The sequence below is a fragment of the Bufo gargarizans genome, chromosome 11, assembly GCF_014858855.1.
Source record: "Bufo gargarizans isolate SCDJY-AF-19 chromosome 11, ASM1485885v1, whole genome shotgun sequence".
Taxonomy (NCBI): domain Eukaryota; kingdom Metazoa; phylum Chordata; class Amphibia; order Anura; family Bufonidae; genus Bufo; species Bufo gargarizans.
The window spans coordinates 38,037,491-38,050,609 of record NC_058090.1 but is presented as its reverse complement, the minus strand read 5'-3'; the positions used below and the strand labels follow the sequence as shown (position 1 = coordinate 38,050,609).

At 43.3% G+C, this 13,119-nt stretch overlaps 1 protein-coding gene across 3 annotated transcripts in view; it reads left to right on the top strand.

Annotated features, from left to right (window-relative positions):
* Nucleotides 1–12,445, top strand: part of ARMH4 (armadillo like helical domain containing 4) — a 136,651-nt gene extending 124,206 nt beyond the window's left edge. For 2 of the 3 annotated variants that reach the window (XM_044272400.1, XM_044272398.1), the window contains exons 7-8: nucleotides 9,985–10,119; nucleotides 11,706–12,445. In XM_044272400.1, the coding sequence (XP_044128335.1) occupies nucleotides 9,985–10,119; nucleotides 11,706–11,774 (204 nt within the window). In that variant the 3' untranslated portion in view covers nucleotides 11,775–12,445. The remainder of the gene's footprint in view (nucleotides 1–9,984; nucleotides 10,120–11,705) is intronic. The other variant, XM_044272399.1, reaches the window with a different exon arrangement.
* Nucleotides 12,446–13,119: the final 674 nt, after the last annotated feature.

The window sequence follows — 13,119 nt, the reverse complement described above, 5'->3', positions numbered from 1 at the left end:
CCACTTTTCAGCGACTTATGGACATTGTGCTTCGTCCACATCATCGGTATGCTTCGGCTTACCTGGACGATATTGTCATCCACAGTACCGACTGGGAAAGTCACCTACCCAAAGTACAGGCTGCAGTGGACTCCCTTCGGAATGCTGGACTAACCGCTAACCCGAAAAAATGTGCGATAGGGTTAGAGGAGACTAAGTACCTGGGGTATGTCATTGGGTGCGGAGTCATCAAACCCCAAGTAAATAAAATAGAGGTGATAAGAAATTGGCCCTGACCTGTCACCACTAGGCAATTAAAGTCATTCCTGAGAATAGTGGGTTATTACATGGGGTTTGTTCCTCACTTTGCTACGGTGGCCGTGCCATTGACAGGGGTCTTGAAGGGACACAAGTCAGTGATGGTTCGCTGGGATGATCGGGCGGAAGAGGATTTCTCCGCTTTGAAGTCGGCCCTGTGTGGGTCCCCGGTTTTGGTGATGCACGACTTCAAAAGGGAGTTTATAGTACAGACCGATGCCTCCGAAGTAGGCCTCGGTTCTGTACTGTCTCAGGAAGTCAACGGGGAGGAGCATCCCGTGGTCTTCCTCAACCGTTAGCTCACTTCAGCCAAGACCAGGTATAGTATAGTGGAGAGAGAGTGCCTGGCCATTACGTGGGCACTCGAGTATCTCCTCTATTATTTGTTGGGGAGAAAGTTCCGCCTGATGACTGACCACTCCCCTCTCAAATGGATGAGCCAGGCCAAGGACAGAAATGTCCGGGTCACCCGATGGTTTCTCTCCCTATAAAACTTTACGTTTTCGGTGGAACACAGGGCAGGCCGGTTACAGTAAAACGCGGATGCCCTTTCCCGGGTACACTGTCTGGCGTGTGTTCACCCCCTCAGGGTTGAACAAAGGGGGTGGGTATGTGACACAGCAAGGGGTTTTGTCTGGGAAGGCAGGTATTTTCCTCCCAACATATGCGGCTTAGCTGAATTCCAGCCAGGTGAGGTCAAACACCAGACCGGAGTTTAAGTGCCGTTCCAGGTTTTGGCAGCAACTGGCTGTCCTTAAATAGGCAGCTAGGCTCAGCAGCTGAGTGTTGGGATCTGAGGTTTTGTGCCGGACTGGAGGGCTGAGACCCATGTGCAGGGGGAACAGGCCCCCTAAAGCCTGCTGTGGACTACTGGAGGCAGAACTGCCAACAAGGTGACTTGTGTAGGGATCAACCGATATTGATTTTTTAGGGCCGATACCGATAATTTGTGAACTTTCAGGCCGATAGCTGATAATTTATACCAATATTCTGGGAATTTTCATAAAAAAAAAAAAAAATCTGCACAAAATTAATATGTTTATTGTTACCGTGTAGTTTTTTTTTTTGTAAATCTTTCTTTTTCATTCATACTTTTTTTTTTTTTTATAACTTTTAGCCCCCTTAGGGACTAGAACCCTTGTCCTATTCCCCCTGATAGATCTCTTTACACTGTCCCTGCTGCTCTGTGCTTTGTGCACACAGCAGCATGGAACTAACTATGGCAGCCAGGGCTTCAATAGCGTCCTGGCTGCCATGGTAACCTATCGGAGCCCCAGGATTACACTGCTGGGACTCCGATCGGAGGAGCAGGGGAGAGGGGACCCTGTGGCCACTGCCACCAATGATTAATACTAGGGGGCTTGGGGGGGGGGCGCACTGCACCACCAATGAATAATACTGGGGGGCTTGGAGGGGGGGCGCACTGCGCCACCAATGAAGAGAAATCTCATTCATATACAAGAGGGGGGAGCTGGCTGCAGAATCACATAGCCGACTCCCGACCTCTATGAGCGGTAGCTGCAATCCACGGCACCTGAAGGGTTAACTATCGCATCTATTGCTCATAGAGGTCGGGAGCCGGCTAGATTCTGCAGCCAGCTCCCGCCTCCTGTATATGAATTAATGAGAGAGCTATCTTTATTGGTGGCGCAGTGGCCACAGCCCCTCCTTTCCTCTTGTCCTCCTTCCTGTCATTGGCGGCAGCGGCAGCACAGGGGAGGGGGACACTGCTTCCTTCTCCCCTGTGCTGCTGAGGGAACACTGAGAGCGCTGTCAGCAGCGCGATCTGTGTTCCCAATACGTTATCGGAATATCGGCAAAATAGATGCCGATACTAATAACGGTCAAAATACTGAATATCGGCCGATAATCGGTCGATCCCTAGACTTGTGCAATATGAACCTTCCATTGTGTGTGAATAATACCAAAGACTGCAAAGTGACGTGTTGTTTTGTGCAACTGCCGCAAGTGTGAATAAACACTGAAGTTTGAGTTAACGGGAACCTGTCACCAGTTTTATGGTGTCCTAACTAAGGGCAACATAAATAAGTGACTGATTCTCTTAGCAAAATGCTGGGTCACTTTCTTTAATTGACACAGGCAATCTACCAACATGATAAGTCATGAATATTTATGAGCTCCTGACTCTCCCCGCCTAGCAGGCTGCAGATTGACAGTTTTTTTCCATATGAATCAGCAGCAGGTGGGCAGGGACTCAATGACATCACGCTGGACTCCAATCAGCTCATTAGCATGCGGCATGCGGCATCTTTGTGTGTATATTATGAGGTAACCATCTGTCACACCAGTAAGTGAATACATCTAAGGTACTTTTTAGTAGTTAATGATTGTATATAATTAGTTAGATTATAATTAAATATCCACATGACAGGTTCCCTTTAAGAACTTGTATTTTGCCTCTGTACTGCGTCCGTTTACGCTGCCTACCAGAGCGAAACCCCACAATAGATAGATACAAAGATAGATAGATAGATAGATAGATAGATAGACAGATATCAGATAGAAATATAGATCTCAGAGTGTCATATACCAATTTTCTGACCAAATGGAGAACTTTTGATTCTGGTAGAATCGATTTAGACATGAATCTAATTTTTGGACCAACTTGTTATAAACATACTCTAAACTGGGCTGGGAAGGGGTTTAGGCTGTGTTCACAAGGGGTGTTTTTGCTTCCTTTATGTAATAAAATATTTGAGTATAAATTGTACATAAGATAAAACAGCCAGCATAGACAGAAACACAAGGTTAGTGAATGCAGAGGGCTGCAAACTGTTGTTTTGCAAGTATGTGTTATCCTGTACTTTCTACTAAAATGTTCACATTTATTGACAAATACAGGACATTCAGTATAGTGAATAGCACTGAGCTTTATGATTAACTCTCTCCAGACTGGTCTCATTGTACGTTCACTATAGATTATAAAGCAGACAATCAGCAGTAAAGTAAAATGCAATAGAAGATCCATTAAGTCACCTAATATCATGTACGTTACCAGTCATTTCACCCTTGTAATGCTTTTTTATGCTTCTTTGGTTTTCCCCTGATTGCCCCCGTTTGTGCTATTATCTTCCAATTCCTCTTCTCCATTTACTGTCACCACGGTCCGGTTTTCCATTTTTAAAGTGGAATTGCTACTCAGTATCGATCGGGCCAGAGCCCTCTTCACAACCGTGCGTCACCCCTCATTAATCTCCCAGCTTCATGTACCTGTGCATTGCTCTCCCCCACTCTCAGTCTGCATTAATGACATCTTCCATGTCTTACCAAGTCACGGGAAGAATTCTGCAGTTGCATTTTTCAGTTTTGATACATTTTAGAAAAATTGCTAAACTTTTTTTTTACTCCAATATTATTACTGGCCAAAAAATATGTATTTTATAGTCATTATTATTATTATTTTTAAGTCACTATTTGATTGTTGGCACTTTTAACTGAAGGGTTTGTCTTATCTGGACTTATAAATGTCCAGTGGATGCAAGTCCCATCTTTGGGACCTCCACTTATATGTGAAGAACTGGGCCCAGGGGCGGACTGGGAACTTAAAGTGGCCCTGGAAAAAATACTAAAAGTAGCCCCGTTTTGTAGTCGGGTCTAAATTGATGGAAGGCAGGGCCAGCAACACCATATTGCAGCACATTATACCACCCAACAGAGCCAAATACCACAGTCCATCACAAAATACTGCCAGCAGCACAAAATACATCCCCAAAAACTTTCACTGGCCGGCCTTGAGGAGAGCCCAGGTGGCCCCCTGGGCATCGACCCACTGGGAAATTTCCCTGTAAGGTCTGTGGCCAATCCGCCCCTGACTGGGCCCCATCTGGATGTGCCTATTGGGCTATTTTTTGGATATCAGTGAATGGTGAAAGCCACACAAGTGGCATCCTCTTCATTTATGATGGGATCTGCTTCTATTGGACACTAATGGGGGTTTCCGAGACTTTTTTTTTTTTTTTTTTACTGATGACCTATCCTTTGGACCCCCGGGACCTCCACAGAGCATCTCTTTGAAAAGGCACCGGCACTCGCTGTAGCCATGTGATGTCATGTTCAGTGGCATACTGCAAGTATAGGCAGACCACAAGCCCCCATGGAGCGCATGGAAGGCCCCGCCGCCTACGTCTTCTCCCGGCCTCTGGCAACAACTAACTTAATGGGTCCGAGCTGCAATACCAAGCACAGTCACTATCAAATGGATGGCACTGTGCTTGGTGAGCTGAGTGAAGGCCGTGGTGCTACTGCCATTGCCTGTGCCTTCTCAAACAGCTGATGCGCGGGGGTCCTCGGTGTCGGACCCCACTGATCAGATACTGAGAATAGGTCATTAGTATAAAAGTCTCGGAAAACTCCTTTAAATGGCATACCCTGTGGATATGTTATAAATCTCCAGATGGGACAACCTTTTTTTTTTCCCCTTCCAGGAACAGCACCACCCTTGTCCAAGGCTGTGTCTGGTGTTGCAGCTAAGCTTCATTCATGATGAGACTGGACAAAAGTAATCTTAGTTCTAGGAAAATGTCATATCAACCTTTGTAACCACTTGTATCACAGATGGTGAATAGCTAACCTTTCAGTAAGCATACTAACAACTTTAACAGTGAACCATTGGATTAACTTTAGCAGTGAATCACATAATTAACCCTTTAGCAGTGAACCAGCGGGTCACTGCATTTGCATTGGAGGATAATTGTCCTAATAATGAACTCTTTAGCAGTGAACCAGTGGGACACCATGACCGCTTTCTCCTTATCTGGATATTGTATTTTTAGAATGAAGGCCGCTATCTATTTGCAATCTCCAGCTTTTTTTTCCGTAAGCTAGTTCACAATGGCAGAATCCCTCACTGTCCCGAATCCTTAGGGAGGTGATTTTGTTTTGTCCTTAGAAGAGCAGGCTAAATATTCCTGTCTCACATTAGATCCCTGGAGCAAAGCACGAGGGTTCTTCTAGAAGCCCAGACCATGTGTTGTCTGCAAGAATCCTATCAGTGTCAGATATGACATCATGGTCTTCAAGGTTAACGAATTGCTTACCCTGGAGAGGACAAAAGCCTTTAACCCTTTCTCATCAACCTTTATCTATTCTCATAAGACTTCCCTGACCCCTTGATGGGAAAGAATATAAAAAAAGACATTTTTCTTTATAGAAAAATCCATCATGTTCAGGAGCCTATTCTCTTTCCTGTCACCCATTGTGACATCTGTCTGTAATATTTCTTGAACATTCCAAGAAAACTGGAAGTATAAAACAAGCAAAACTGTCTTTGATACCATGATTTATTATAGTAGCAGTTCAATCTAGTCTTAAACATTAAGTTGCATGTTAAATACTTAGAGGGTTTTGCTAGGCTGCCTACAAATCAGTTTGGACTGTTGCTTAGCAACAGGAATTGCAATCAGTGAGTGACTATGATGGCTCTCCATGGAGCTGTGAAGGACCAGTACAGTCAGCCCTACAGAACTGCTGGTGAAATGTGTTGACTTCACCAACATTGGTGATAGAAGGAGAACAATCATTGCACTTACCTTGTGAATGCTCAGAATACGAAATCCCTGGACGTTAATACTAAATTTAAGTTAGAACATGGAGAATTGAGTCTGACCCCTTACATGGCAGTCAGTTTGTATTTCTGGGTCATGCTTGGCACTGTAAAGGCCCTTTTGTAAGGGCCGACTGAGCAGACAATTATTGGGAATGAGCTGTTCATTGCCGATAATTTCCTGATTGCCAGTGGAGGTGAGAGCTACATTTATATGCAACAGTTGCCTCTACTGTATGGGAACAAAGGATCAGTATTGCGATCGCTCCTTCCCATAGAGGTTCATTGTTTCTAAACAGCAGATCTCTGTTTCTGCCGAGAAATTATGATTTTAGTGTCCATATCAATTATGCTTTCACAGCATGCCCCCAAGATGCAAAGGTATAGCTGGAGAATAAAACAAGCTAGAGTCTAAGCCAGGAGAGTCAGTAAAAACCAAAGCAGAAGAAAAGAGGTTAATCCAGAAACAGTCTGAGGCACTAAGCCCAGAAGAATCAGTAGAAGCCCAATCAGTAGACAAGGGGTAAATCCTGAAACAATCCAAGGTCAAAACACAGGAAGGTCCAACAGAAATGCAGCACTGTCCTGAGCTCACTGAACAAACAGAAGCCAGGAAAAATCACAGGCACAGACAAGCAGTAAGTGCTCACTTAAAGGGGTTATCCCATGATTATTCTAAAATAAAGTAGATACCATATGGTACATGACATATGTCTCTTTTTTGTACCTCACATGGATCCAGAGTTCTCCCCATTCATTGCACGGCCTGACTTATATCAAGCTGGCAGCTCAAGGGGAGTGTCTTTTCTACTGCAGCTAAGGGGGTGTGTCCGTGCTCTCCCTATCACAGCTCAGGGGGCGTGTCCATGCTTTCCCTATCACAGCTCAGGAGGACGCTGAAGGATAAAACTGAGCATGTGTGGCCATCTCAATGAGCAGGACAAAGAAATTAGAAAAACAAAAAACAGCAGGTGGTGCTACACAGATACATTTGATTGAATAACTCAGTGGATGTGCAAAAATTGTAATTACATGCAATGACAAAAGTATTGAGATCCAGGTGCTAGTTTGACAACTGTAGAATATTTTTCGTGGGACAACCCCTTTAAATTTCCCACCTAGCTCTGGGATTGGACACGGAGCCAGAAGCTTGATTGGTCTGGCATCCAGACTCACTGATAAGTCGATCAGCTGAGGGCTGGTTGGTATGGCACCCCTGGGTAATTTTCTGGCAGTTTATCTAATGTGAACAATACCTTTTTGTTAGACGCACCCCCCAGTGATAATTCAATGACATGGTGTCCAGCTGCTGTAAACCCTTGCTTGGACTCAAGCATTCCTTCCCTCTGCAGTGCCACTGCAGGTGAAATGAGGCATTACACAGTGCTCCTTGAAATCAGTGGGCTGTCTGTGTAGTCCATAGACCTGCAGGGTCCTCCAGAGCATGTGATTCTCCAAATTGGCTAATAGATTAGGGTCATGAATTCTCCCTCTGTCTCATTTATAACAAATTAATGTGTCTAAAATACAATATCAGTGTAAACTTAGCAGTGATTTATAATGAAAAAGACAAAGAATAGAAGGAAGTCAGTATGATTGTCAGACCTATGAGATAATACTTCGATTTATGGCACAAATCTCGTAAATCTAACATCTTTTTCACCAGAGTGTGTAATCTTGAAGATTTATTACATTGTTTCACCATTGTGTTGAGAAGCATAGATGACGGCGGCTGAAAAATGGGCACATTAACGCACATTACAGACATTTTATCTGGAATTAATATAATTTCATATGACGTAGCCGAAATATGAAGCGGAGGTGACCTTTAAGCTACAATAGCTTGAATATTCCTCCTTCTGATATCAAAAGACCACGCTTTTTGGGATAATAACATGCCCAATCCTTCTTTCCCTGACATCTGGTATCAAGGAGGAGTCTGGCCCCGATGCACATTCGATTTTAGGTTGGATTCCTAAAATCTATAGCGCTTTCATAGACTGCAGGCTGCTCAGGATACTAGAGATACTCGGATAACAATATCTAATGACAGGAGATGTTCAGGTCATGTAAGTATCAGACTGACCACTCAACATCTAGCCAGCAGATATGTCTGACCTCCAATAGACCTGTAGAATTAAACTGCTGTGGGATTTTTCTGGCCACGTCTTATCTCCTAAAAACAAAAAGATTGGGCAAGTTCATAACCATCAGTCCCTATTCTTCTCAAGAGGCCCACCTACACATTAGATGGTAAGCCTATCCCGATGAAATCTGCAGGTTTGGCCAACATACATCTAATGTCTATAGCCATCTTTAGAAAAATAATAAAGCTAAGAAAGCTGTAAAAAAAACTAAAAATCATTAAGAACAAAAAGAAAAGTTATAAAGCACATGCCTATAGATCCACCCATCAGAGCATCCAACTCAATAGATCTCCCCCTCCATGTTATACATATGCCTCAAGTGCTCAGTGGCCTTGGGCATTTTTGGATATGTAGTATATGTCACTACCAAGGGTGACATGTATGATGAGACCTGACTATCTCCTTGCAGGTGAAGTCCAAGAGTCCCGTCATGCATAGCCAGTGATAAAAATGCTGCACACAGCTCATCCAAGCCCTTGGCTCCCGTGAACCTCATCGAAAAATAGTTTTTATGGTCAATTACTTTTTGATATTCTTTCCAGCTGAGCCCGATGCTTTTCTTCTGATATTCTTATGACGATTTGATCGAAACATCCCAGTACAAGCACCATCCATAAAAGAGCCACTAATAGTATTCACAAATATAGGTATAAACCTCTTCTGAAGGTAGGCAAGAAAAGATATCTCAGGTCTCCAAGGGCTATACGCTCGGCAGAAATGCTGGCCTGTTCTCAGTTCTCATACATATATTATATACTTTGTATAGCAGTTTTAATTATGTGTTTTTATTGGAAGTTTTCCTGCAGATGTGGATTATTCCGGCCTTCTTCCTCTAGATCAGTGGTTGTCACCTGCTGTAGCTTTGCCTTGCTATATGGCATGACCCAGAGAAGCACCTGAAACATTCTCATCATCTTCATTGACTCTCTCTCTATATATATATATATATATATATATATATATATATATATGTGTGTGTGAAAGGGGTTTAAAAGATGAAAATCAGACATCATATAGTACATGACAAGCTCTTTCTAATGAACCACATAACCAGTCCTGTACCTCACATGGATCCAGAGATCTTCTCATTCATTTCTTCAATTGCTCTGCTAGATTTATTTCAGGCTGGCATCTCTGGGGTGTGTCCTTTCCGCTGCAGCTCTTCTCCTATCACAGCTCAGGAGGCATGTCCCTTTTCAGGGATATGTCCTTTCCACTGAAGCTCTCAGCTCAGGGGGCATATCATTCCTCTGGGGTGTGTCCTTTCCATTGCAGCTCTTCTCCTATCACAGCTCAGGAGGCATGTCCTTTTTCAGGGATATGTCCTTTCCACTGAAGCTCTCAGCTCAGGGGGCATATAATTCCTCAGGGGTGTGTCCTTTCCACGGAAGCTGTCTTCCTATGACAGCTCAGGGGGCATGTTCTTTCTCAGGGGTATGTCCTTTCCAGGGGTATGTGCTACCACCTCAGCAAGAAGGACAGAGAAATATAAAAAGAACAAACAGCAGGTGGCGCTATACAGATGCATTTATTGAATAACTCAGCGGGTATACAAAATGTTTAATTACATGCAATTACAAAAATATTCAGATTTAGGTGCTGGATTGAAAAAATATAGTATATTTTACATGGGACAAGCTGTTTAAGCAAAGTAGATTTTAATTTATGCAGTCGATGCCCCAGATCATGATAAAGCTCTAATGCAGATGATGAGGCTTTTCATACTTTAGAGGAAGCAGGCCAGCAGTAATAGCAAAATATGGAGAGATGGGAGATTTTTTTTTGCTTGACAGAACTAAAACGGAAAGAGACTAATCAGGACACCTATGTAAGTAAAGGTTGAAGGATGAAAATGTAATGTGAATCTGATGCTGGAATGTGTAAGGTATTGCTTTTAATCTTGTGATTTCATAGGGTTAATAGCACCAGAGAGACTAGAAACACTGAATATTTATGTGGCTGCTATTTCCCATGCAGGCAGGATACATGTCTGGTATGCTGGTACCTGTGGGAGTTGGTATAGCTGGAGCACTTTTCATCCTCGGAGTTCTGTACAGCATAAAGATTATGAACCGCCGCAGGAGAAACGGCTTCAAACGACATAAAAGAAAGGTAAGCAGCAGCCTGAGCATATCCATTCATCACGATAGTGCGCCCAAGTACATTATTAACCTTCAATAACCCCCCCACCACACACACACAAACTACTACCCCTATGCCTAAACATAAAGGAAACAAAGAGTCGCTGTAGCCCAAAGTTCAAAAATACAAAATACTTTATTGATAACATTTATTGATAAAAACCATTAAAATATGAATCTGAGAAAATGAGAAATATGCAGGGGTATAAATACGGTAAATGCATAGATGGGACACAATCATATAGATGGGTAGTATGGTAAGTACGGTGGGTTCTTTCCTCTCCTATTTTGTGCCTCTATTTATTGCTATAGATAGAGATGAGGGAAATATAGCAAAGTTCGATTTGGCTGCTTCATCGAACTTTACAAAAAATTTGCTTTGTGGCAAATTACTTTGTCACAAAGTGCATTTTTTGTAGGTAGTGGGTGCAATAACAGGTGCCCCCCCTTCTCCCTTTCCCGTCATTGTACCCCTCAGATGCTGCGTTCATAGCTGATAACGGCATCTGATAGCAACAACAGAGTGTGAAATAAAAAAACTAAATAAATGAAATGATACTTGCCTAATCTATCTGCTCACGACGGGCTGGCCGCCGCCATCTTGATTGAAGATCTCATGTCGGGCAGCATGGTGACGTCATAAGACACCGCGCACGGGATTTCGTGCAAGATCTTCAATCAACATGGCGGCCGACGGCCCGTTGCAAACAAATGGATTATGCAAGTATGATTTTTTTATTTCTATTTTTTACACTATTTCAGGAAAAATCAATTCGGTACCACGAAGCACAAGTAAATTCAGCTTCGTGGCAAATCGAATTTTCCCTGAAATTTGGATTGAAGTTCACTTCTTGGACTTCAATTCGTTCAACACTAGTTATAGATACTTGCACTTTGCTAAATTGATAGATATATATTTTTATCATTTCAATTTACTTATTTATTTTGGACATTGGCAGGCATTTAACCTACAACTTTTGTGGCGTATATCTGGGGCAGATTCTGTTGTTCGCCATGTTGCGGCAGAGTATGCGAATCCTTCCCCGCTCACGCCAGATCTAAAAAAGTGGGCGCGGCGGGGAAGGGCCAGCAGGCCCATCTCATCCATCATTTTCTACGCCTGGTTTAGGCGTAAAAAATGGTCTCAATGTAAGCCAGCAAGGAAGTCTTACAGCTGTCTCACATTTAGAAGCAGCGGTGGATACGCTAAAGTTATGTAGAGGCCAGCGCTGGATCGCCGGTCTTAATAAATGTGCTCCTAAGTATTTAATTACCTCTTAGAACCGCCAAATATTTCTCTTTGGTGAGAATCATTTTTTTATGTTTTTTAGTAATCAATGCTATCAATAAAACATTTTGTATTTTTGCACTTTAGGCGATAGCGGCTCTTTGTTTCGTTTATGTCTTACCAAGTAGACACAGGAGAGTCAGCTTGTAATTTGGGGAAATTTATTTGTGGGCACGCCGTTGAAGTATATTATTATTTTTTGTTCCCATATTTCATTGGTCAAGGATGAGGAACACAGGTTAACGACTGGTCTTCCTTGTTTCCCCAAGCAGAGAGAGTTTAACAGCATGCAAGACCGTGTCATGCTCTTGGCGGATAGTTCAGAAGATGAATTTTGATCGCAACGGCTTCAGACACCCTGGGATTTGATGACAGTTTTTCAAGAAAGAGAGGATACAGTTCCCGTCACTGCTATCAGCCAGCTGTATAACACCCTGTAGTGATTACCATGCGTTGAGGTCGGCAGCATGCTGTCTTGTACATGTTTGTTTTTATACTGCCGTGAAATGATACGTGTTCATATGCAAAGTCCTTCTAGTGCAAGTGTGATCCGTTTTATAGCCAGCTATTTTTTGTACATGGCAAGAATTTGCTATCAAACACGCAGACGATGCAAACCGTAGGTATGAACAAAGTACCGTAGGCTAGTGCCACATAGGCAACTTTGCAACCACAAGGCTTGCAAGTCCAGGATTAGAAAGGCATGGCAGCTATTCTTCCTGAAATAGCAGCATTCACATCTATGGATTGTGTAGTGCAGCTCATCCCCATTTAAAGGCATTTTTTTTTTTTTTTATGATTGCATTTGACTTATTTTGAGCTAAAAATAATTTTTTCAATAGGTCTTTATTAAATATTCAGCTGTTCTGTCACAAAGGAGTTAACAGTTTGTCTAGAAGTGTGAATCTTACTTTCACTTTCACTGTGCGCCGGTGTTCCGTTAAATTATGGTACCTGTTAAAATCTGGTACCATTGTCACTTCCGCTACGTATCTCGTCACTTTCGCTATGACGTACTGCTTAAAAAAGGAGGTGTGATTGTTGAAGTCGGCACTAGATTGGCTGAAAAGAAGGCGTGTTGGCGCCTGCGGACAAGCAACCTGGGTACCATAATTTTACATTCAGCACCCGTGAACGCGCAGAGGGAGGGAGGGGAGGAACAACCAACCTGGGTACCGTAATTTTACATTCAGCTCCTGTGAACGTGCAGCGGGAGGGACGCACGCAGGGACCGTAATTTTACTTTTAGCGCCTGTGAACGCGCGCGGAGGGAGGGTACTGTCGATTTACGGGCCACCGCGCATGCAAAAATGCATGTTCAAAATGCAATCTGGTTCGCGCATGCGCGGTGGCCCGTAAATCGACGGTACCCTCCGCGTGTTCACAGGCGCTGAAAGTAAAATTACGGTCCCTGCGTGCGTCCCTCCCTCTGCGCGTTCACAGGCGCTAAATGTAAAATTATGGTACCCAGGTTGGTTGTGCGCAGGCGCCAACACACCTTCTTTTCAGCCAATCTGGTGCCGACTTCAACGATCACACCTCCTTTTCAAGCGGTACGTCATAGCGGAAGTGACGAGGGTACCAGATTTTAACAGGTACCATAATCTAACCGAACACCAGTCATCTAATAAACCTTATCTCTAAATTTCTAAAAGGTCATAAAAACTTATTTAAGCCACATTC